The sequence below is a fragment of the Notamacropus eugenii genome, chromosome 1 (genome assembly GCF_028372415.1).
Source record: "Notamacropus eugenii isolate mMacEug1 chromosome 1, mMacEug1.pri_v2, whole genome shotgun sequence".
In the NCBI taxonomy this organism is placed as follows: domain Eukaryota; kingdom Metazoa; phylum Chordata; class Mammalia; order Diprotodontia; family Macropodidae; genus Notamacropus; species Notamacropus eugenii.
Genome location: NC_092872.1, coordinates 436,789,806 through 436,816,280, shown reverse-complemented (window position 1 = coordinate 436,816,280; position 26,475 = coordinate 436,789,806). Strand labels below are relative to the sequence as shown.

Genomic DNA, 26,475 nt, shown 5'->3' with positions numbered 1-26,475 from the left:
TTCAAATTTTCTCCCCATCTCTCCACTCCCCACCTCAAAACACCATGCATTCTGATTACTCCTTCCCCCAATCTACCCTCCTTTCTATCACATCCCTTCTTTCCCTTATCCCCATCTTCCCTCTTTTCTTGTAGGGCAAGACAGATTTCTATACCCCATTACCTGTATGTCTTATTTCCCAATTGCATGCAAAAACAATTCTCAACATTCATTTCTTAAACTTTGAGTTCCAAATTCTTTCCCTTCCTCCCTCCCTACTCATCCCCACTGATAAGACAAGCAATTCAATATAGGCTATATATGTGTAGTTTTGCTAAAGACTTCCATAATAGTCATGTTGTAAAAGAGTAACTGTATTTCCCTACATCCTATCCTGCACACCTCCATTTCTTCTGTTCTCTCTTTTGACCTTATCCCTCCCCAAAAGTGTTTACTACTCCCTTTCTCCTCACATTATATTCCTTTCTCATCTCTTAATTTTATTTTTTTAGATATCATCCCTTCCTATTCAATGTGTGTGTGTGTGCACGTGCATGTGTGTATAAAATCCCTCCAAGTACCCAAATGTTGAGAAATGTTTCAAGAGTTAAAAATATTATCTTTCCATGTAGGAATATAAACAGTTCAACTTTAGTAATTCCCTTATGATTTCTCTTTCCTGTTTACCTTTTCATGCTTCTCTTGATTCTTGTGTTTGAAAGTCATATTTTCTATTCAGTTCTGGTCTTTTTATCAAGAATGCTTGAAAGTCCTTTATTTCATTGAATGACCATTTTTTCCCTTGAAGTATTTTACACAGTTTTGCTGGGTAAGTGATTTTTGGTTTTAATCCTAGTTCCTTTGACTTCTGGAATATCATATTCCAAGCCCTTTCATCCTTTAATGTAGAAGTTGCCAGATCCTATGTTATTCTAATTGTATTTCCACAGTACTCGAATTGTTTCTTTTTGACTGCTTGCAATATTTTCTCCTTGACCTAGGAACTCTGGAATTTCACTACAATATTCCTAGGAGTTTTTCTTTTCAGATCTCTTTCAGGAGGTGATCAGTGAATTCTTTCAATATTTATTTTACCCTCTGGTTCCAGAATATCAGGGCAGTTTTCCTTGATAATTTCATGAAAGATGACAGTTAGGCTCTTTTTTTGATCATGACTTTCAGGTAGTCCCATAATTTTTAAATTGTCTTTCCTGGATGTATTTTCCAGGTCAGTTGTTTTTCCAGTGAGATATTTGACATTGTCTTCTATTTTTTCATTCTTTTGGTTTTGTTTTGTAATTTCTTGGTTTCTCATAAAGTCATTAGCTTCCATCTGCTCCATTCTAATTTTTAAAGAACTATTTTCTTCTGTTAACTTTTGAACCTCCTTTTCCATTGACTTAATTCTGCTTTTTAAAGCATTCTTCTCCTCATTGGCTTTTTGGGCCTATTTTGCATTTGGGTTAGTCTATTTTTAAAGGTGTTAATTTCTTCAGCATTTTTTTGGGTCTCCTTTCTCAAGCTGTTGACTCACTTTTCATGATTTTCTTCCATCGCTCTCAGTTCTCTTCCCAATTTTTCCTCTCTTACTTGATTTTCAAAATTCTTTTTGAACTGTTCCATGGCCAGAGACCATTTCATATTCTTTTGGAGATTTTGGATGCAGAATCCTTGACTTTTAGGTCTTCCTCTGATGGTATGCATTGTTCTTCCTCATCCAAAAAGATGGAAGAAAATACCTGCTCACCAAGATAGTAACCTTCTATTGTCTTATTTTTTTCCCTTTTGGGGGCATTTTCTCAGCCAGTTACTTGACTTTTGAGTTCTTTGTTGAGAGGAAGGTATACTCTGGGGACCTGTAAGCTCCCAAAGTGGCATAATCAGGGGAGAGGAATTTATTCCTCTCCTCATCTGCACTCTGGTCTGGGAGCAACTACAAGTACTCTTTTCTGCCAAGGATCTGCCAGTAGTATTCCCTCTCCACAACCACCTCCAGCTCCGCCCTGCCTGCCAGCATTCCTCCAGGGTCACCACTCAGGGCTGAGATCCAGAGCAGCAGCTCAATTCCCCCAGGGTCTTTAGGCCAGGGCTGCAACAATGGAAGCTGCCACTGCCTGGGGCCAGGGCTTGACTTTCTTGACTGCATTCCTTTCTCATTCAGGTGAAAGAGCTTTTTCATTGACCTTTGAAGCTGCCTTTGGAGTCTGTGGGTTGAGGAATCTGGGAGTCTCAACTGCTGCTGGTGGTTCCTTGAAGCCTGTTCTGGTTCTGTCCTTGCTGCACAGCCAAGGTTGGGCTGTGCTCAGCTCTGCCCCTGCTACAATAGACCTTTCCTATTGGTCTTCCAGGCTGCCTTGGGCTGGAAATCTCTTTCACTCTGTCATTTTGTGGCTTCTGCTGCTCTAGAATTTGTTTAGAGTCATTTTTTACAGGTATTTTATGGGCTATGGGCAGAGAACTCCTAGAAGTGCATTCTTCTTCTCTGCCATCTTGACTTTGCCCCTAAACTTTTTCAATCAATCAATAAACATTGATTAATCACCTACTATGTGCCAGTCAAGTTTCCCCCACCCCCACCCCCCGAGTTACCAGGACAAGAATGAATCAGCACCTTCACTTAAGGAACTTAAATTCTATTGAGATAGATAACATGCATACACACATATGATATCTATCTGTCTATCTATATTGATATATAGATATATAGCTATAGACATATAGATACATACATACATACATACATATATATATATATATATATATATATATATATATATACAGATTTGAATATATAAAATAAATAGTATATTTTTTTAAGGAACAGCACTGGGAGTCAGGTATATCAGGATACATTTTATTTAGAAAGTGGAACCTAAGCTGTCTTAGAAGAAACTGGGCATGTTGAGGGGCAGGAATGAGGAGGTGTAATGTTAATGGAATATAAGATCTTCCCTGCCCATTAATAGGCCTCATGTGGATCGCATTAAGGGATGCTTGCTTATGGGAGGCTTACTTGTAGGAAGGCTTTCATACCTTTTTCTAATTTCTAATTAGGCACTGAATCACAAGGGTTGTGATGCCTTCTGGCTCTGAGAAGTGTATATGTACTCTGAGTTGGCATTTTGCTTTGAGGGCTCACTTATGAGAAGAACTTTGTGATTACCTGGTCTAGACTCTGAGGAGCCATATGTTCAGACCCCAGACTGGTCGGATGTAAAGGCTCTCTCTCAATCCAAGGATATATGTAAAATGTATAGCAATATTGCTTTGATTCATGCAGTAGAGCCCTGTCTTGGTCTTTATTTCTCTGCTTATATTGTTTCTGAAGTTCAGGGTGCTGACTTTTCCCCTGAACTAGTGAATGTAACTTAAAAAAAAATTGTTGACCTCTTAAACAACTATCCTTCCTAGTAAAGCAGGTCTGAGAGTCTGTGCTAGCAGGTATCCTTGGTGTGCTAGGGTGCTTGCTGTTAGAGGAGGGAGAACATTTCAAGCATAGTCACTTGCGCACATGCAAGTAAAGTACTTTATACAAGTTGTATCACCCCCATTTTACAGATAAGGGAACTAAGGATCGGGTATGTCATCTAACAAAATTGCCCAAAGTCAAACAACCAGGAGCTGTAAATCTGGCAGTTGAGCCCAGGGCCTCTGATGCAAAATGCAATTTTCTATTGCACACCGTATGGAAAAGGACAAATAGTATAAGAATCTCTTGTTCCTCTGAGTCTTCCTGTTACCTCTGTGGCTTCAGACTGAAGGCATCCCCATATATGAAATTAGCAGCTTCTGGCTCATGAAAGATGACTCAGAGGAGGAAACAACATGGAGTGGAAACCATTTAGTTAAAAGTTGGTGACTGACACTTGACTCAGGAAACTAAGACACAGGGAGGCAAATATTGTTCCTGGTTCCACAGAGAGGAAGCAGCAGTACTAGATGTGAACCCTAGCCTCTGTTTCAAAATCCAGTGTTTTTTCCCCCACTATATTAAGATGCTTCATTGGTGGGAGAAGTTGATACTTGTGTGTCTTCCCTCACCCATCTCTATGAAATGGTTTTTAGCAATGCTTGGATGCAGGAGACAACTCATGACCTTCAGGTCTGTGCCGTGTGCAATCTCACAGAAATCAAACCCTCTCCATGGGGCCAAATCAAATAGACTAGCATACCTATTTTTGGAAACTCTGAAACACTCCACAAACCTCATTTCACAGTGGTCTCCCCCAGGTGCAAGCAGCCCAAATCAGATTTGGCATCCGGTCTTTGAAACAACCAGAGTTGCCTCGGCTCTCTCTCCAGACTCCTCTCTAGCTTTGGCCCTTTGTTAACTTTACTATGTCAGAGTCAGAGTTCCACCCTACTAGGTCTCTCCCTCCTTGCTGACTCCTCCACTCATCCCCTCACACTGTGCAACTAACCTGACCTTTCCCCCTATTAATTCCTCCCACACCTGTACTGTGTTTCAGCTTCCTGGCCCTCTGTTTCTGGAGGCAGATATGAGTAGGAGTAAAAATGCAGGAAGAGGAAATTGCAGGTGGGGGGCCTCTGCAGGTGGTTGATTTAGCCAAAGTAGGGAAAGAACCACTGTTTTTTCTCCTCATTGAGGAGCTGCTCACCCACTCTCTTCAAGGAGGAAGAATTGGGAGGTGGTCCCATGGCAGGACCCTGGGGACATCCAAATAATTTTCTCTTCTGTTTTGTGCTCAGCTGTCTTTCAGATAGCTGAGAATCCAGGGCCCATGACAGAACCACGATGGTCCTGCCACTCTGTGATGATAACTGTGCTGTGAGACAGCTAAATTGAGAGCCCAGAAGCAGCAGATCTCAGGGACCTTCATTCAAAAACACTGTGATAATGTAACCTTCCTGTTTCAGAAGTGTTCTCCTGGAGGATCTATTAATTATAGTGAGAATGAAACATTCCTAGATGAATTCATTGAGGGCGGAGTGATTCAGGGTCTAGAGAACCAATAGTCCCAGAGTCATGGAGTTTTAGAATGCCAGTCCTAGAAGGGGCTTTAGATGCATTCTCCTTATGTGATGCTGGGCAAGTCATGTAATTGTTCAGGGCTTCTATTTTCTGTATTTTGAACTAAAAATTTGACCAAATAGGTTCTAAGGTTTCTTCTGTCTCCAAACCTTATGAAGCTATCTATGCATGAACTCTGTGTTACTGAGAGTGGTTCTCAAATTTTTATTACTATTCTTTTTTTTTTTTTCATTCATGTCAGAGTACACTGCCATGAGAAATCCTGGTACACTGCTTAAGTTGGCATCACTTTGGGTGATTTGGGAGATTTGTTTGTATAAAGTGTCCTCTCAATAATATCAGTCATTATAGTTGAATTCTTTGAGATTTCAAGGAATATTAGTGCATATGTAATAAGCAGGATTTGTATATTTTGTGACTACTATACTAACAGTATAAATTAAATTTATATTAAGGAAAATTGCACATTTTCTTTCATCTGCAATAATGTAAGATCCAAAGTTTTGCAGAACTACTGTTATAAAGCATTCTAGATAGTCTGGAGTTACATGAGTCATGATGCAAGACATTAATTGGCAGTCAAAAGCTATACCGGGGTCAGTTTTAAATTTGATATGTTCCTCTTCCTTTTTCAACTCAGTTCTTCCTTTTTAAATATCTCCTTTCCTTAGCCTTGTGTTTCCCCCTACTCTCAGACCAAACATCCACTGCAACCATATTGATCAATAAATTCCTAGAATACATATTCCATAAAAAATTAGAGCTGGGAAAAGCCTTGGAAATCATCTAGTCCAACCAATTCCTTTTACAGAGGAAGAAACAGAGACCTAAAGAGAAAAATCTGATTCTTCCTCCTACCTCAAGCAGTTCAGTCAGGGCACTTATTTATTTTTTAAGGACAAGAAGAGAGGACAATGCTTAATACAATGAAATTGGTTACTAATAGCCAAATTGCAGAAAGAATGGCAAATGGGGCAGGATAGATAAGCATTATTGTTTAGGAGTAATCTTTTAGAATTTTTTAATTACATATGTTATTGAAAACTTAAGAGTGAACATCAACACAATCAACTCATTCAGTAATTACCAAGCATCTTCTATAAAGCAATAGAGATTATAAATATGAATATATTATATATATAATATATACAGAAATAAAACAATTATATAATATATATTATATATATTTATTCATATAAATATATATATAATATGTAACTATGTAAATGTATAAATTATATATATATATAATATACAGAAATAAAACTATTCTTGCCCTCAGGGAGACTACATTTTGTGTGTAGGGGGGAAACCAAACCTGTTTTAACTATGTAGGTTTTAATTGATTATTTGCAGTACAGAAATATCATACCAATTTTTTTTAGTCTCCTATTAAATCCCCATCAGGATTCTTTGTTCATTTTCATTTATCTTTCTTCACACATGGTTGTCGGTAATGTCTACTCTATTCTTCTGATACTATTTTTTCACTTTGTATTATTTCATGAAGTCATTATATTTTTGTATGCTTATATGTTTTATCTTAATGGCATTATAGTATTCCATTACATTAATGTGCTGCAATTTATTTAACTATTTGCCTACTATTGGACATTTCAGTGGATTCTAGATTTTCAGCAATTACATGTAATGTTGCATTGAAAATCTTTGAAAAACAGGCTTTTTTCCCCCTGATAAAAAGAGCAGTACTTTCAGCACATTTTTCCAACAATGAAAAGACTGAGTCAAAGCATATAAGTGTTTTTAGTAACTTTTACTGCCTATTGACTGGTTATAATTTGGCATTTGGGAAATGAAATATTGTATAAAAACATTGTATTTGGAATTAGAGGAACTGGGTTCGAATTCTAGCTCTTCTGTGTACTATCACATTGACCTTAGACAAGTCACTTCCCCTTCTCTGGGCCTCAGTTTCCTCCTATAGTAAAGGAGTAAAATGAAGTAATTAGTTAATGAAATAAATTAAATTTCATAGCAAAATTTTAAAAAATAGACTAGATGATATAAATTCTTTTCCACCTGTAAAGTCTATATTTTGGAATGATGTCAAGTAGGCCTTTACCTACTCTCTGTATGCAGGAAGTCAAATCCAGTCTTACTAAGCAAGTGGTTGTTCCTGTCTTCCAACCCTGGAGCTGCCTGAGCTTTTCCCAAACCCAGAAGTATTATTTGCCAGGCCTAAGTCTGATCAGCTGAGAAAGAGAAGTACAGTCACTACCTCCCTGAGATCTTCTTCCCATTACTGTCAATTACAAGACCAAATGAGAAAACAGATGAGACCAAGGAGGGGAGCGGAATCCTAATGAAAGCTGCCATATTGTGCTCATAGAGTTGTTTCCTGTAGCAGATTGTAAGCAAGGGCCATGGGGAAAGGCGTAGTTCATCTCTTTTAAAATTCTCCAAACAGAGGTCCCATCCTTGCCCTGCAGCACTCCCCCAACCCTAGTTAAGTAGCTACTGAATCTTTGGGACCAGACATCTACTATATCATTGCATTCTCAAGGAAAGGACTCCAGTCTAGATTAGGCTTTGGGGGACTGGGAAAAACCTCCTTTTGTTGACTATTCTTCATCAAACCGATGTTTCGTAACTCTAGTCATCTTGGCTAGTCATGTGTTCCATCTGGCATTTAGAGATGGGCTGGGCACCATCCATTAAGGTATCTCATCCATCAATCTCCTGATTGATGCAAAGGAGATTTTTATTTTTTTAATTATTTTATTTGTTTTAAGTTTTCTACAATCACTTCCATATATCTTAGATTTTTTTCCCCTCCTTCCCCCCTCCCTCTCACTCCCTCCCTGAGATGGCATGCAATCTTATACAGGTTCTACACATACATTCTTATTAAATACATTTTCAAAAGGTGATTTTTCTGTGGAAGAAATCAAAAACTAAGGAAGCCATGCTCACAGAACTCTCTCCTGTATAGGCAGCCTGAGGAATTATTTCACCCTGGACTTGGAAGTGTTCTCATTTTTTTTCCACCTCTCCATTTCTCTGACCTTTTTATGGGTTCTCTTCTTGTTTCTTTCTCCCATTTTGCCTCCTTCTTGCTCTTTTTCCTTCTCCCCCTTCCTCTCACATATTCTTCCTCACTTAGAGTCACAGGATCTCAGAGCTAAATGAGATTTCTGAAGTTATCTAGTCTAGCACTTCCCAGGTAAACAAATCCCTTCTGTGACTTCTTGCGGGGGGGAGGTGACATGGTTTAGTTTAACGTGAATTATCTGAGTTCAGAAACTCTTTACATTTTTGTTTTTGTGTCCCCAGTAACTGCACATAATAAGCATTCAACAGATTTTTGTTGAATGAAATTGAATTGAATTTCGTTTAAAAAAATAGTTCATGATATAGTTACATGACCTGAATAGAAGTTTTCACTTTGCTACTTATATATCTATATGTCTCCTGTACTAGAATATAAACCCCTTGAGGACAAGGCTAGTTTTTGCTTTTTTCTTTGTATTGCCAGTGCCTAGAACAGTGCCTGATGTGTAATAGGTTCTTAATTAATGTTTGTTGATTGATTTAACTCTCTAAGCTTCTCTCAGTCATCTTATCTGGAAAATTAAGGCATTGGATTAGAAATTTCTTCCAAGCTCCCAAGTCATAAGACCAGCCATGAGACTTTATTAATTCTAAGTTGTTCTTCTCCCCCTTATAGGGTGGCCTGATTGCCCTTCTTTTGCTGTTGCTGGTATTCACTGTAGCACTGTATGCCCAGCGGCGCTGGCACAGACGACGGCGGGTCCCCCAAAAGAGTGCCAGCACCGAGGCAACCCATGAGATTCACTATATCCCATCAGTGCTCCTGGGACCCCAAGCTCGAGAGAGCTTCCGGAACTCTCGCCTTCAGGCACATAATTCTGTCATCGGCATGCCCATCCGAGAGACTCCCATCCTGGATGACTATGACTATGATTATGAAGAAGAGGAGCAACCCCGAAGGGCCAACCACGTCTCCCGGGAAGATGAATTTGGGAGCCAGGTGACTCGGACTCTAGAGAGCCTTGGTCAGGCCAGTGAGGAGAAGATGGACTTTGAGAAAAAAGGTGAGTCTTTCTTTGACCCTTTTTATGTATTAAAGGGAAAATATGTTGTAGTAAACAAAACAAAACATTGGGAATAGAGCAAGGTCTGGGTTTGAGGTCCATCCTATCCATGTAATATCTGTGTAATTCTTGGCAAATAAGTTTACCTCAATGGGTCTCAGGTTCCTTATCTTTAGAAACTAGATTGGATTAGATGGTGTCTGTTCATTCAGAGTTGACTTTCTGTGATATTAGATTCCAATGGATTTTGACTGAGAGAAACAAAGAGGAAGGTCTGAGTCTGGATAGGATATATTGAAAGACAGTTATAGCAGTGCCAGTATTGTGTCTTCACTGCTGGTAATATGTTCTTTCTGTCAGGGCAAGATGGTCTGTTGAAAGTAATTTTGACTTTTGAATCAGAAGAAATGAGTTTGAATTTGGGCTCTATTAAGTCTTTAACCTTAGACAGTTATAAGTGTTCTTCATGTCCAGGTTTCCACAAACATGAGGCGAAAGAGTCCTAGCTCCCATGCAAGCACTGAATGTTTTATTTTTATATGTATATATGTATATATGTATATATGTATATATGTATATATATATATACACACACACATGTATATACACATATATGAACATAGATATGAATGCATACATATTTGTACATGTGTATGTATATGTGCGTGTATATGTGTGTGCAGATATGTTACCATTCATGCACATATATGCACATATGTGTATACATACATATATAAAAGGTACAGGTCAGTCTTTTCGCCTTGAAGAAAATGCAGAAAATTCATAAAGGGATTACAGAAATAGCCTAGAAAGGGAGCCCACAAATATGCAACACAACTCTCCTTCCTCTCTGATGATGTCTTCCTCCATGGTACCTAAGTATCTTGGTACCCTGGTACCAAGGCCTTAAAAAACCAGCCATTCAACAAGCACGTATTGAGGGCTTGCTATGTTCTAGACACTGTTCTAGGATATGGGCAGAAAAAAAGAGACAAAAACACTGCCTTACCCTCAGGAAAATATACTCTTATAGGGGAGACATCATGAAATAATGAATTGCATACAAGGTATATAAAGAGTGGATGGAAGATAATATTGCTGACATAGTTTTAATGAAAGGTTTGGGCTCTCCTTATAAGGAAATCAAGCTTGGAGATTCTAGAGAGGTAATTCCCTTTCTCATCAGGCTTATACTATACAAATGATTCAATATATTAATATAAAACAAATTATTTAGTAACTGAACATTGTACAGGAAATCATTTTCTCCTCTGCTTATTAGCTTCTCTCTCCAGAAGTCTGGAACTCCAAATTCTCCATACATTCAATTTCACATATGAGGAAACTGAGACTTAGAGGTAATTCAACTAAGTTCATACAACTATTTTCAGAGCTGGGGATTCTGATTCTGACCAGGAATCTTTCCATTCTTGGTTCTCCATGGTTTTGCTGCTTGCATTCTCTCCCCTGTCTGATGTGTCTTCTCATCCAGAGTAATCTTCCTTTTTCACAGATTTGAGTCGTTTGCTCAAAAACTTTCAGTGGTTCCCTGTTACCTAACATGTGGAGTCCTTGGCCTGATATTTAGGGCTGCCTGTAGTTTGCTACCTTTCTGATATTCCTTTCATTACTTCCTTTCATGAACTTTATGTCAAATTGGCCTGTTCTCTCTTTCTGTCCTACATTTTCCACTCTCCATACATTTTTGAGGGACATCTTTCCTACCTCAAATGCCCTCCCTCCTCATATCTACCTATTAAAATCCTTCTCTTCCTTCAAGGTCTGGCTTAGATGTCAACTTTTCTGTAGTCTTTTTTGAGATCACCAGTTAAAAATGATAATCCTCTCCTCAAATTGACCTAGATCCCTCCTTTGACCCCAGAACAACCTACTTAATAATCTTTCTTTTCATCCTCCTCTAGAAAATTATTAGCTCTTTAAAGGCAAGGACTGACTCTCCTATTCTTTGCAGTCTTAATTCTTTTCATATAGTAGCTGCTCATTAAATGACTATTAAATTGAACCCCCCTGGGTCAGTGTTATCAGTTTCTGATCTAAGTAGAAAGCTACAGTGGGGGAAACAGAAAACTAATTCTCAGATTTTAGGCAAGGTGTTTTATCTCCCTGAGGTCAAAACTGGGGAGGTGATGCAAAATGATTTGTTTTCCTTCTATACCTGAGCCTAGTCATAAAGCTCTATAGGGAAGAAAGATAATAGAAAGAAAGCTAACATAGAGTGGCTATGACTATAGTAATAAACTGGGCATTATGGTTCATGATAAACATTTAGGAATCTCTTACTTTCCTTCAGTCAAAATGAAAGTTCCTAATTGGATATAGACCAGACCAGGAGAAATTAGATGGGGAAGGGAACAAGAAGGCAAGGCCATAGGGGTTAATATTTCCAAAGAGCAGGCTCACTAGAATACTCTTCTTTTCCAAACTGGGCTCCATGCAATCCTGTGAAGCTGGTCAGATGGTTGAACTATAGCTACTTAGGGCTGACCTTCCCTGGCAAAGCTGGGAAGATGGAGCCAGGTAACATCCATGTGTTCATTCATGCAGAAGGCAGCATATGACTATCTATTTCCCAACACTAATTTCCCAACATTCTTTCAGGACAGAGGCTTGGTTTTCTGAGTGCTTCAAAGGGAGTCCAAGACCACAGGGTGGAAATTGGTAGTGGGTATGGAATGTGTAGAGTTATTGCCCAAATATCTATAGATCTCTTTGTATTCATAAGTAGTTTTGCAGCTATTCATTAGCTAATTCTCTTGATATGTCTGTGAGTTTGGGTCTGCCACAGAGCAGTTGGTAGTATCCTAGAAAGGACAAAGCACCGGACATGGACTCAGAAAGTTCAGTTCAACCATTTTTCAGTCATGTCCAACTTTTCGTGATCTCATTTGGAATTTTCTTGGCAAAGATACTGGAATGGTCCATCAATTTCTTCTCCAGCTCATTTTACAGATAAGGAAACTGAGGCTAACAGGTTTAAGTGACTTGCCCAGGGTCACACAGCTAGTATGTGTTTGAAACCAGATTGGAACTCAGAAAGATGAGTTTTCCTGCCTCCAGGCACAGCACTCTGTCCATTGTGCCACCTAGCCATCCAATGAAGTCAGGAAGACTTGAGTTCAAATCTGACCTCAGAAACTCACTAGCTGTATGCCCCCAAACAAGTTAATTATCCTTTATCTGCCTCAGTTTTTCCATCTGTAAAATGGAGGTAATAATAGCACTGACCTCTGACTTTTGTTGTGAGGATAAAATGAGATATTTATGAAGCACTTTGTAAACTGTAAAGTGCCATATAAATGTTAGCTGTTATTATAGAATTGAGAATAGAAGCTATAAGTCCCTTGCGTAGAATCATGGGAAGATAGACTAGAAGAGTAGTTAGAACTTAGAACTTCAGAACATGAGCAACATGGCCTAATTCCAGAGTTCTTAACTTGATATCTTTGAACATATATATGTATAAACATATGTGTGTATGTATGTGTATATATGTATGCATTTATGTGTGTATGAATGTGTATATATGAATATTTCCACATAATTCATTTTCTTTGTAATCATATGTGTTTTATTTGAATTTAAAAATTATTTTGAGGAGGGGCCAATTGCCTTTAACAGAAACTAAAGGGGTCCAAGACAAAAAAAATTTCAGTCTGTGATAGTAGAAAGAGCACTAGATTTGGAGTCAGTTGACAAAGATACTGGAGTGGTTCACCAATTCCTTCCCCAGCTCATTTTACAGATGAGCCAATTGAACCTAACTGAGTTGGATCCCAACTCTGGCATTTAATACTTCTATGACCTTTAACAATTTTCTTAACCTCTCAGTGATGTAACAGATTTAGTACCTCAGTTTCCTCATCCTTCATATGAGATTAGACTTTATAATCATGTATTTAGACCTAGAATGGGCCTGAAAGACTATCAGGATTAACGTTCTCATTTTATTGATGAGGAAATTGAGGCCCAAAGAGCCATAGTGATGTACTCAAGATCCAACAATTAGTAAGTATCTAGGGTTGTATTTGACCTTGGGCTTTTCTTATTCCAAATCCCGAGATCCCTACCAGTTCATGGTCCTACAATCTTTACAGAGAGGGAGTCAAGTATAATGGGTAAAAATTTCTCCTTGGAGTTAGGAAAATCTGGGTCCAAAGCCTGCCTCTAATCTATTCTAGCTGTGTTAGCTAGAACATATTCTCTCTGTGCACCCAGATAACTCTTTAAAACTGAGGTGCAAGCAAGCTGCTGATCTGTATCATGTTAGGAAGTTCTGCCCTGGGAGTGTTCTACAAAATGAAATCATGGGGGCTGGACCCTTCCCACCTCCGATTCCACACTCCCCTCCCCTCCCCTTCAAAACAACATCCTTATGCACTTCTTGTTAGAGTTCAGAGGGATCTTAGAAGATAGGCAGCAATTATATAATGCTTTAAGTTTTGCACAGTGTTTGCCACAGACTATAGAATTGTAAGAATTACAAGGAATCTCTGGGTACGTCCAGTGTTTCTCAGATTCCATTCCAAAGAACTTTGCTGATCATGGAGATGATTTTGATGTCTCTGATAATTTTCTAGAGATTCCACAATTCAGGGAACTCTCTTCCTGCATCTAAAGACAAGAGGTATGTGACAGGGACATCCGGTGAGGAGCATCAGTGGATATAAATCAAGGAATGAGCACCAATCTTCTGTCTCTGATTGCAAGAGAAGACAAGCTTGGAAGGAAACCCAGCAAGGGTTGGAATGAAGCCAGGAAAGGGGAAAGTGACTGCCAGTGAGACAAAGTTCTAAAACATGCCTGTGGCAAACTTGGGAGAAAGGCCTTGCTGAGAGACAGGTGGTTTGGAGAGGGGATACCAGATGTCCTGAAAATAGAAAGAGAGCGCAATAAAACAATGCAATGGCACTGTGTAGCAACAGACCCTTCTTCCAACCATAGAGACTGTGCTGTGACGCCAGGGGTAACCTGAGCCAGGTAGCTATTCCCAAACATACAGACCCAGGAAGCCAGAGGGCAATACCTCCCTGAGCCTAGCACTGTCCTGACTTGTATTCAAAGGAGTTATCTTCACAAGATAATTTTTAGTATGATAATGGGTTTCATTTCTCCCATTTTGCTCCACAATTTCCACTTCTTTTCTTCTCATTTATTCCAGACCTCCTAGACTACAATTTATGAGTTCCTTGAATTATATATTTCCAGCTCCAAAGCGTTCTGTGACAAATTAGTTTGAGAACTGATGTAGTCCAATCTCTTAATTTTATTTCATTTTATTAATGTCTTTTGTCTTCATATTAAAGTAATTTTCCACATCCCTCCCCCCACATTTGTAAAATGGAAATTATAATACTTGATGTGCCTTTCTCACAAGGGTATTGTGAGGGAGGTATTTGGTAAACTATTAATGAACAAGTATTTATTAACTGTTTATTATGCACCAGGCACAGAGCTCAGCACTGAGGATTCAAAGTGTATTAGGAGCAGTAACATCACTCTTCCCTCAGCTCCCTCCATGCCAGTTAGGCTAGATTTTTGGTTGTTTGTTTGTTGTCCTTAAATGATGTTGAGACACTTCTGGAGTTGTGGGCTAAGGGGACTAAAGATCTAAACTACTGACACCATTTCTTCATCATCTGAGTAATGGTCACCCAGGAGGAGCAGGAGAGACTCTCCCATGCTCGGCAGATCAGTTCTGATAGAAGTGTCTTCATTCACCTGAATCCGCTCTGGGTGTTTCTAACACTGCCTGTCCTGCTTGATTATTTTTCTGCCGTGGTCATGCAAATCTTCTTTTGTTAAATGTGGTTGATCTAGAGCCTCTCAATTCATTAGAATGTCCAAATGAAACAGCTGCAGGACTAGTCTTAGGCAGGCCCAGCCCAGAACAAAGAAAAAACCAAAGCAGTTGCAGGCCTGAAGGAGCTTACATACTAATGAGAGAGACAATATATGCAGGAGAGAGAGAGAGAGAGAGAGAGAGAGAGAGAGAGAGAGAGAGAGAGAGAGAGAGAGAGAGTTATTACGGTCAATATGGCTAGACTGTAAAATATATGGAGGGAAATGATGGGTTTAAAGCTGAAAAATAGGAAGTGACCAGGTTGTGAAGAATTTTTAATGTCAAAAAAAGATTATTAAATTTGATCCTAGAGGCAATAGGGAACTGTTGGAGTTTATTAAGTTATAGATATAACATAGCCAGACCTACACTTGAGAAAAATCACTTTGGCAGCTTTGTCAGAGAATGGAAAGGAGTGGGGAGATACTTGAAGAAGTAAGAAGATAGCCCAAATATAAGTCTATTAGGAGTCTAATTCAATGGTCTAATCAAGAGATAAGGACTCCCTAGACTATGGTGTGGCTATGTGAAAGCAGAGATGCTGTAGAGCAGTTCTGCACAAGCTGCACCCTGCAGGTTGCTTATGACCTGCGGGCATGCACAAGGACTTTGGGTGGCCCGTGAAAAATGTAGAACATCCTCTGCATTTTTCAAGGGCTATCTCAAAATCCTTTGGCAGACTGCAGGTTATGCAGGCCTGCTGCAGAGAGAGAGAGAAAAAAGACCAACACCTGTGAAATGTGCTAATGATCTATCATCATCATTATTATCATCATCATCATCATCATCGATATTGTTGCATCAGATTATGTCTCATGTTAATAGGAGAAGAAGAAGAACTAGAATTCAAGTCTCTAGACACCAGACCAAGGTACTTCATGTTAAACTGGATGGTGGCACTTGATCCCTGTTTTTATTCAGTTTAAAAATTGAATAAAAACATTAGCTTTTCTAAAAGATGTCATTTAAAAAAGACAACAGCACCCTGTGGAGTAGTGATATGCTTAACAAAATTCAAAGGTCCTAGTCTTTTACACTTGAATACATTTTATCTGAATTACTCCCCAGTCCATGTGTGTTGGGAAAGTTAATGATGTTGAAGATTTCTACTGTAGGATTGTAGAACATAAAACTCTACAGTTGTAGACTCAGAGGATTAGATTTGACCTGGAAGGGACATCAAAAGCTCTGTAGTCCAACTCTCTTTATTTATAGATGTGCAAACTGATGCCAAGAGAAGGTAAATTACTTGTCTGAGATCAAACAGGTAGTAAGCATCACAACTGGCCTTTGGAGCTGGGTGCTTTGACTTCCAAGCCTGTATTCCTTCCACTGTCTCCCGAATTATTGTTCATCCTCCAACAACCACGAATTTAGCATCATGCCTTGCAATTAGAGAGGGAAGATGATCTCAACCCACTGTCTTTAGGGACTTATGCTTGTGAAAATATATTCACCCAGTATTACCTGTTCCCTTTCCACCATCCAAAGTCTAGTTTTGATTCATTTTAAAGTCCAGCTTAGGTTTTCCTTCTTCCATTAAGTCTCACATTGCATCCTGGGCCATCTCCTGTCGTCCTGATGAATATCATGCCACTGGACCCAAATGGCTCAGGAGAAGAAAGTGAGGTTAGTGACCTTGCACAGCCCTCCCTCACTCAAATCAAAATCAATTGCAAGTCATATCATCATCTTGATGTCATGGTTCTCAACAAAGGACAGACACAAGTCTTCCCCAAATGGTGATGGGAAGTGAAATGACTTGTCCAATGCACAGTGAGTAGCATAGCCATAATTCAAACATAGATTATCTGAATCCTCCTCTACAACTTAGTCACACACTCAACAAGCCAGTGAGTCAACAAGCATTTATTAAGTGCTCACGTGTCAGACATCATACTCAACACTGAGAAGACAAGTAGAAGAAAAGATAATTTCTGTCTTCAAAGAGCTTAAATTCTAATTCAAAGGAAGACACCCTATAAAGGGAAACTGTAAAAATGAGTGAAGTAGATAAGGATGAAGATAGAGGGGTATAGTGGCATTGGTACAGAAACATTGTAGATAAAGTCTGAAGCACCAGGAATATAACGTAGAGATAAATGAAGGTATGGCTGACCTGGGCATCCTCTTTCAAATGGAGATTCTAGGAGAAATCAGCCAATCAGAGGGAGAGGCCCCAGGATTGATTGGTATTTGCAGTATGTGACATATAGGAGTTAAATGAGTTTCCAGGGTTTCTGTGGCATGGTAGAGAAAATCTAGATATTCAGAAGTACAGACTGATATAGAATGAAATACTCTTTGTACTGGGTTCACATCCTGGCTTTTCTATATATGTTACCTTGGGCAAGAGACTTAATCTCTCCGGACCTCAGTTTCCTCACCTAGAAAATAAGCAGTTTAGACTAGATGGCCTCTACAATCTCTTAGAATCCAATATCACTGTCTATGATCTGTGATCCTTGAAGATTAAATGAGATTATACCTCTGAAACACTTAGCACAGTGCTGGGCACATAGTAGGCACTATGTAAATGTTTACTCCCTTCTCCCTAAATCACATGGTCCTGTGAGACATGGAGAAACTGCAAATCAGTGGCAAAGCACTTTATTTGATTTTCCCAGCACTGGGGGATTCTCTGTATCCCCAAAGAAAGGCTGCTGATATCATCACCCATCCATCCCTGGCATCAACCATATAGAAAGCAAAAATGACATACCTTCTGATTTCAGCCACACTCTCTACTTTCTACCTATGTGTACTAGTGGTCATGTCAGTGTCATGGGTAGCAATTCATGACCATCTTCTTTCAATATCTGCCTTGGTTGTGACTTTATAGTCTTACTTGCTATCATTTGTGCTTAAAAGCAAGACAGGGTATAGCCAGTTGAAAATAAGCTTCAGATGTCAGCCTGCAAAGTGTCCAGATATGGGATGGTTCCTTTATTTATTTATTTTTGTTTTTTTCCCCCTTGAGAAAAAAGGAAATCTGCTTCCATTGCTAAGATAGTTCATCCAGCTCCAACTAATAAGTTGCCCTATCAGCTATGGCAATAAACCTTGGCTGTACTTAGAAGCTCCTTCCACCTTATGGTTTCCCTCGTTTCTTTCTATACTATGCCCATTGCTCTTAAATGTCTGGGCTTAGGCAAAAAAGGTGACTTTGTCAGAATTGAGCTTGGCATCCCCAGGCAACAGTCCTCAGAGCTGTCTTGACGCTCTCTAAAATAAGATATAGACTGAGATTTGTCATCAAACCACAAACAGTAATGTCACTAAAGCTGTCACAAGAGCCCCTTAAAAATGTCACTTTCGAGCATTAATTGCCAGGATAGCAAAACAAATGCAGGTTCCTTCTAACATTTGCTTGTTCCCTTTCCTCCCACGCTCCCCTTTCTCTCCCTTGCTCTCATTTCTCCCTCTTTGTGTAAAACCTATTCTACCCCCACTTCTCATGTCTTTATCTTATTTTGCTTCCCCAAGGCCTCCTCTTGATTAGAATGTTTCTAGGAAGCTGCTCTGGGTTCTGGCTATGATTGATTGGGGTGAGAGAATGTTGGTATATGTCAGGAGCTGGATGAACACAAGCCCACTCAGTGGTCGATACAGATATCTCCAGAGTGAGGCTAGAGAGTTTTCCTATTGGTTATGGATCTCTGGGCCTCTCAACCAGACCTGGGCATGTTGGGATCCTGCTCATCAGGATGTATGGCAGCAATTGGAAGACAGTCATCTGTACGGGGGTCTGTCACTTGATTAGGCCAGTGGGACCATGTGGTGCCTGTCTTGCTCCTGCCGAGAACCCAGGCTGCCTCTGACATTGATGTCTCTATTAACTCTAGGACTATATTTGTTACTCATCTTTTCATCAGGGTGAGGTACTTGGGTCTGTGCTCTGTAACATTTTAACGATAATTTGGATCAGTGGTGTCAAACTGAAATAGAAATAAGAACCACTAAACCATACATAAGGATCCTAGCATATTGGCTTAGAATATCATATATTTTTATTATCTATAATTTATCATATATTTTATTTTGTTAAACATTCCTCAATCACATTTTAATCTCATTTGGTCTTATGTGATTTTGGGGGGCTATGTATGTAGGCAATATGTTTGACACCTCCACTTTGGATAAAGACAGCAAAAGCACATTTATCAAACTGGCTGAGAAGACACAAAGCTGGAATGGATAAATTATCAATCAGATGATAGAATTATAACCCTCAAAGAGATGAATAGAATAGGACATAGTATAAAATAGAAAATTGAATCTGATAACAATTAATGTAAAGTCTTTCAGAGGGTCAGAATATCAATTTCCTAAGTACATAATAGGAATGGAATGGCTGAAAAATAATTTTTATGAAAATGATCTAGGTGTTTTTAGTGCACTACAAAGTCAAGGTGAGTTAACAGTGACTAAGTAATAAAGAATGTGATCTTGGAATGCATTGGGGAATATAGCTTAGAGGCAGGGGGTGATATTCCCACTGTATTCTGCCTGGCTCACAGCCAATCTGAGTGTTAAGTTCTGGGCACCAAATTACAAGGACCCTGATATGCTGGAAGGAGTTTACAGGAAGACAGTTAGAAGGAAGGGCCCTGAGACCATCATATAAGCATTTGCTAAAGAGATTTGGAATGGTTTCCCTAGAATTTAAAAAAAAGAAGACATTATGAAAGAGAGGTAAGAGACTGATAACTATTTTCAAGGGATATCAGGCTGAAGAAGGCGTTAAGTTGTTCTTTTTGGTCCCAGAGGGCAGAAAGTGAAGGAATCAAAGCCTTCCAGGAGTCTAGTGGACCTCCTCAGGAGTCAATAGGCTCTCCCTCACTAGATGTCTTTAAGTAGAAGAATGATGACCACTGGAGTGAGTGTTAATAGGAAGTCTTTTTCATTTCTTTTTTTGTGTGTGAGGGGGATGGGGTAGGGTGGGGTCAGAGTATGTAGTAATGTACTAGATAGCTACTGAAGTCCCTTCCAAGTCTGAAATTGTTATCTTCTGATGTATGACTTGGAATTACCTAATCATAGAGTTTGAACTGGAAGAGATCTTCGAACATAAAATATTAGAGCTGAATAGGATGTTGGAATAAAAAATGTTGGAGCAGGATTGAACTTTAGAGTATTGAATGATACAGGTAAAAACAGAATGCTGAATTTTATTTTATGTCAGACCAGATAGGGTCCTTAGAAGTTGATTTAATCCAACCCTCTCTTTTGACAAATGAGGAAACTGAGGTTCAAAGAGCACAAATGACATGTATTCATGGTGACTGAGTTAGTTACATAGGCAGAATTAGAACCCAGAACTCCTAGACTGGTGTTTTTTTTTTGCTTACAGATTACATCCCTTATCTGCTCTGAATTCTGATAGTATTTATCTGTACCATTCAATTTGCTCCTTAGAAACATGAAGCTCTGCATTTTTTCTTAGTTTCTAAAGTCTGTTTTATTTTTCTGAATAAAGAAGCAAAGTTCTTTAGCATCAGGAGTAAATATTAATTTTAAAAAACCTTCCTTAATGTATAGCACATGTGAGGTATTCTATATTTTCGAAAGAATATGTACCAGTTGAAGAACATAAAGTGTCATACCATTAGTGTTCTGTAAAAGTCCAGGAGGGATAGACCAGGATGCATCAGAAAAGGGAGGGAAATCTTCATGGGGAAGATGGGAATTGAGCTGAGGTTGGAGGAAGGGCAGTATTTGGAAAGAAATGGGATTCCAGGTGGGAAATAATAGCAGGATTAATCAGTCATATGTATATGTGTATATATGTATATAAACACATACATGTACACATTAGAGGCATGTATGTGTATATACACATATATTCTATTTCCTTTGTTATGTTCATGTACATAAAATTGTAATTGTATTATACGTGTGTATATAGACATCTGTACATATGACAAAGGAAATACAAGGAACCTTCTCAGAGCCTTTTTCTTTGCTTGTCTATGGAGCAGGTCTCTGATTGTGGTATAATGGAAAAGTGCTGACTCTGGAGGCAACAGACCAATGTTCAAATCCTGACTATTACTTACTACCTGTGTGACCTTGGGCAAATCATTTTAATTATCTAGGATTTAGTTCCTCAACTCTAGAAAGAGGAGATTGTACTTGGTGATAGCTAAGGTACTTTTCACTTCTTAGCACGGTGCCTGAAACATAGAAGTCTCTTAAATGCTTGTTCTTTCCTTCCTTCCTTCCTTCCTTCCTTCCTTCCTTCCTTCCTTCCTTCCTTCCTTCCTTCCTTCCTTCCTTCCTTCCTTCCTTCCTTCCTTCCTTCCTCCTTCCTTCCTTCCTTCCTTCCTTCCTTCCTTCCTTCCTTCCTTCCTTCCTTCCTTCCTTCCTTCCTTCCCTCCCTCTCTCCCTCCCTCCCTAAAACCTATAATCCTGTGAACTGTGAAGTATCATTACATGTTAATAAAGTCTGTGCACTAGGTCATGGGCTCAAATTAAAATACAAATAGTGGCTATTAAGCCATCCATAAGAATCCCTGTGAGCCACATAGTGTCTTCTTGTTACTGAGTAATTTATTACAGTTATTTCCGACTCTTCATGACCCTTTTAGGGGTTTTCTTGACAATGGTACTGGAGTGGTTTGCTATTTCCTTCTCCAGCTCATTTTACAGATTAGTAAACCGAACCAACAAGATTTTAATGACTTGCCTAGGGTCATATAACTAGGAAGTGCCTGAGACTGGTTTTGAACTCAAGTCTTCTTGACTGCCAGGCCCAGGACTCTATCATCTGCACCACCTAGCTTCGCACATAGTGACTTAGAAAACCACACATTAACATTATCTATGTTCTGTTTTAGTTTTTTTAAATATTTAGTTTATTAAATATCTCCCAAAGACATTTTCATCTGGTTCGGGCAGGATTACTCTGAAGTGTTGCCAGTACCTGTGTGTTTGACACTTCCGTACTATAGGACTTTTAAATTCCCTTTCCACCATGAGTTTTTATAGCTCTAGGATTCCCCTGACCTGAAGAATCTTATATTCTAGTTGGAGAAAGAATAAATACACAGGAATAATGAGAAAATGAATAGAAATGAGAGCTGAGGATGTAGAAGGTAAGGGGGGGGTAAATTATTGTAGGGTATGTTTAGTTATAAAAGTCTTCTTAGAGGAGGCATCTGGAAGGAAATGCTTATCATGGGTGGACAGAAATCAAGAGGGAACTTGATTCAGGAATGTTCTGAGCATCCTTAGGGAAAAAGATGAAAAACAAGGCCTGGTGGGAGCCAAATAATGAGGGTAGGCAGGCCTGGAGAGAAGAAAACTGATATATGTGAGGAGTTTAGACTCAATCTGATTGACAATAGGGAATAAAACATAGTGAAAATGGGATGGAGGAAACTGGCCAAAGTCAACCAGATGAATGGAATGGAAGGGGAGATGAGATGAACCACCCTAACCTCCAGAGCTTCTGAACTGTTCTTAATACATGGGTAAGTTTAGGAAATGCCATTCAGTGCCTCAATGACACTCAATGAAATTTCCATTTGGGCCCTAGAGAGTGTGCTCTTTCCAGAGGAGATAAACAGAAGGAGCAAAGAGATAGGTCTGTATTTGATTTTGTTCATGTTTTTAAGTAATATATCCTGATCAGGTTATACGGACCAGTTGTACTGAGATTATAAATGCATTTCCTTAAGGAGGCTGGGTTTTTCATTGTTATTTGGTCTGAGGGCTTAGTGAAGAGGACCCAATAAAATAACAACCTTTAAGACCTTAGTTCTCTAGAAAGATGTGTACCCATCCACCAAGATTATCCTTATGGACAAATGTGCTGGACTGTCACTGACAAACTATGGTTAATACTGAAGAAAATAAATAATTCAGTTGCCAGGAGGGCATAACAAGTACATTTTACCTATTTCATCATTTTTCTTAGGGCTAGCCTTTTTTGGGTGGCTTAATTTTTCCTCTAATTTGGTTGATGTGATTCATATACTTGGGTGATATTCCATGCTTCTAGTCCCCTGTCTCCAGAAAGAAACTAGGGCCATAACTAAATGTGCTAACATATATGAAACACTCCACAAACGTTAAAGAGCAATATGAATGCTAGCCAACTGCTATTAATTATTATCTGCTGAATGACAAGAGCAGCTAGAACTTATATAGTTCTTTAAAGGTTGCAAAGCACTTTGCAAACAACTCTAGGAAATAAACACTGTGGTTACCCCCATTTTATAGAGGAGAAAATGGAGACGGGTTATGTCATTTGCCTAGGGACACATGGCTAATGTCAGAAACAGGATTGAATTTGTTTCCTTGACTCCCAACCCCATGATTTATGCATTGTAGTATCTAGCTGCTGGTGCAGCTGACATTGCAACTTTTAATAATAATAGCCCTGAATTTGGAACAAGTGTGCCTGGGTTCAAATTTCAACTCCTCCAATTCCTATTTGTGACCAAAGTCAACTCACTTAGTTTATCTGGATGTCATTTTTCTCATCAGTGAAATGGGCACATTCACAATAGATGATCTCTGGGGCTCCTTCCAGTTCTAGGAGCCTAGGTTTGCACCATCTAGATGTGGGAACTGAAACTCAGAGAGGAAAAGCGACTTGTTTAAGGTCATTCACTAGCTGGGAGAGCATAAAAAATACATCGTACCTAATCCACGATTTTTGTTAGAGTTGATATGCTTTAGGCAGTTAAATCTCTGACTTCTGTGGCAGATAGAAAAGCTGCTCTTGGGAGGTGCATCTTTAAGCCACTGAATCTTTCTACCACACATTGCCCAGATGGTAAGTATCCTCCCCTAAGACAGGCTTCAGAAAAAAAAAAAAGAGAGACATTCTAGTCTCACTGTGCCGGGCTGTCCTCTTGCTGAAGTTATTGCATTTGCTGGATCAGATATATTTATATTCAATGTGACCTTTATACTAGCCCCATTCCTGACATCTGGCCATCCCTGAAGTTGCTGAATTATTCCCACAAGGTGACAGTGACTCTAAGAGTTAGACATCAACCTTTGAGGGATCCGACCATATTAACTCTTAGCTTCCCTGTTCTTGGTAAGTAAGATGTTCTTAAAGAAGAGATTTTTAAAAACTATTTCTTAGGATTAGCTGGATTGATGATCTTCGCTAAGGAAATTGGGAAGCAAAAACGATTTGTATTTTATTGCTACTTTTATAAACTTTGCCAGCAAGTATTTATCAAGTGCTAATTATAAGCCAGACTCTGTACTTGTAGTGCCAGGATTACAAAATGGAAGAAGGACATGAAACACTTTGTCATCAAGGTTTTGTTGTTGTTCATTCATTTAAGTAGTGTTCAACTCTTCATGACCCCATTTGGGGTTTTTCTAGCAAAGATAGTGGAGTGTCTTTCTCTAGATCATTGAACAAATGAGGAAAACAGAAGCAAACATGGTAAAGCAACTTGCCTAGAATCACACAGCAAATAAGTGTCTGAGGTCAGATCTGAACTCAGGAAGATGTCTCCCTGCCTCCAAACCAGGTGCTCTATCCACTGTGCCACCTAGCTGTCCATTCATTGTCTTCAAGAAACTTACATCATATTGGGTGTTTATTAAAAGCTTAATATATAATTACATAAGATCATAAATTTAGAACTGGAGGCCCTCTAGTTCAACCCTCTCATTTTAAAAATGAAGGAAATAAGGCAAAAGGAATTTAAAAGAGTTCCCCAAAATCATATAGGTAATAATTATTCAAGGTGGAATTTGATCCCAAGTTCACTACTCCTATAGCCTATGCTGTTTTCATTGTACTATTCTATATCCTATTGGTTACATAGTCCACAAAAACTATTTTAAGGAGTGTAAGGATGTATCCATCTGATGAGAAGTTTCACAGCGTGTCTTATTTCAGGAACACTTGGTATATGAAACTCCGAACTTAGAATTATACTTATTTAGAGCAAGAAAGGACTTTGAAGCGTTAAATGTCTCAGCAAAGAATGATAGAGCTGGAAGGAGTATTAGAAAGTAGATTTAAACTTCATAGGTCATTATTCCACCCCCACCACCATTTTGATTGATTCAAACTCATTTATTTTATGTTTATATCTTTCTTTCTTTCTTTTTTCTTTCTTTCTTCCTTCCTTCCTTCTTTCCTTCCTTCATTCCTCCCTTCCTTCCTTCCTTGCTTCCTTTCCTTCCCTTCCTTCCTTCCTTCCTTCCTTCCTTCCTTCCTTCCTTCCTTCCTTCCTTCCTTCCTTCCTTCCTTCCTTTCTTTCTTTCTTTCTTTCTTTCTTTCTTTCTTTCTTTCTTTCTTTCTTTCTTTCTTTCTTTCTTTCTTTCTTTCTTCCTTCCTTCCTTCCTTCCTTCTTTCCTTCCTTCATTCCTCCCTTCCTTCCTTCCTTGCTTCCTTTCCTTCCCTTCCTTCCTTCCTTCCTTCCTTCCTTCCTTCCTTCCTTCCTTCCTTCCTTCCTTCCTTCCTTCCTTCCTTCCTTCCTTCCTTCCTTCCTTCCTTCCTTCTTTCTTTCTTTCTTTCTTTCTTTCTTTCTTTCTTTCTTTCTTTCTTTCTTTCTTTCTTTCTTTCTTTCTTTCTTTCTTTCTTTCTTTTTAATATTATCTTCTAGATATATCCTGTCACCAGAGGTGGGCTGGTAAATCTTTAACAACTGACTAGGAGTGAAAGATGGGGATGGGGTGAAGATAATATACAAATGATACATCTTAAAGTTTAAACTTCATTATTAACATTTTCTCCATCACTTTCCTAACTCTAAACAATAAACCAAACAAAAAAAAATCAAGCCCTGATTTGTAGGGTGTGCAGATTTCTTTCAGTGCAGTGCTTGCACTGAAAATTTAAAAATTGTCTCTCTCTAGACTTATAAGCTGTCTCCAACACACCCCTGCCTGCTCTTTTATCTGACCCAGTAAGACATTCCTTTGATGAAAAAAGGAAAGAAGGAAGGAAGGAAGGAAGGAAGGAAGGAAGGAAGGAAGGAAGGAAGGAAGGAAGGAAGGAAATCTAGTATAATTAACCACCATGGCAACCATGTGTGGCAATGTATACAGTATTCCGCTTGTACAAAGAAAAGAGGGGGAAGGTGTATTTTCTAAGTCAAGCTTTTTTCTCCAGTCAAGTTTGCTTATTACAATTATTTAGTGTTATAATTAATGCTAATATTTCCATTTATATTTCAGCCTTTTCATTTTACAAATATGAAACTGGAGCACTGAGAAGTTGTAATTTGCCCAGTGTACTATGTGGGAGAGCTAGAATTTAAACTGATGTCTTCTGACCCTTGTTATGAGTTACTAATGACTAGTTTGCTCTACCTTTCTGAACCTCAGTTTCCTCATCTGCAAGTGGGTTGGACTAAATGAACAAGGTCACTTTCAATTCCTTGAGTTCTATGATTCTGTGAAATGAGCCAAACTTCCTAAGGGAAGAATGTGAACCTGACTTGAGAGGATAATTCAGGTTGAGCCATAGCATTGTTCCTTTGGCTGCCAAAAATTTACATGACATGATTAATGTGGGCATATTTATGGACTATACATTTTTTGGCAAGAAGAGAGAAAGGCCTTCACACAAAGCCCTGACC

At 38.9% G+C, this 26,475-nt stretch overlaps 1 protein-coding gene across 1 annotated transcript in view; it reads left to right on the top strand.

Annotated features, from left to right (window-relative positions):
* Positions 1-26,475, top strand: part of ASTN2 (astrotactin 2) — a 1,124,306-nt gene that overhangs the window by 250,835 nt on the left and 846,996 nt on the right. Inside the window, exon 3 of the mRNA XM_072631748.1 lies at positions 8,661-9,048. Within this exon, the coding sequence (XP_072487849.1) occupies positions 8,661-9,048 (388 nt within the window). The remainder of the gene's footprint in view (positions 1-8,660; positions 9,049-26,475) is intronic.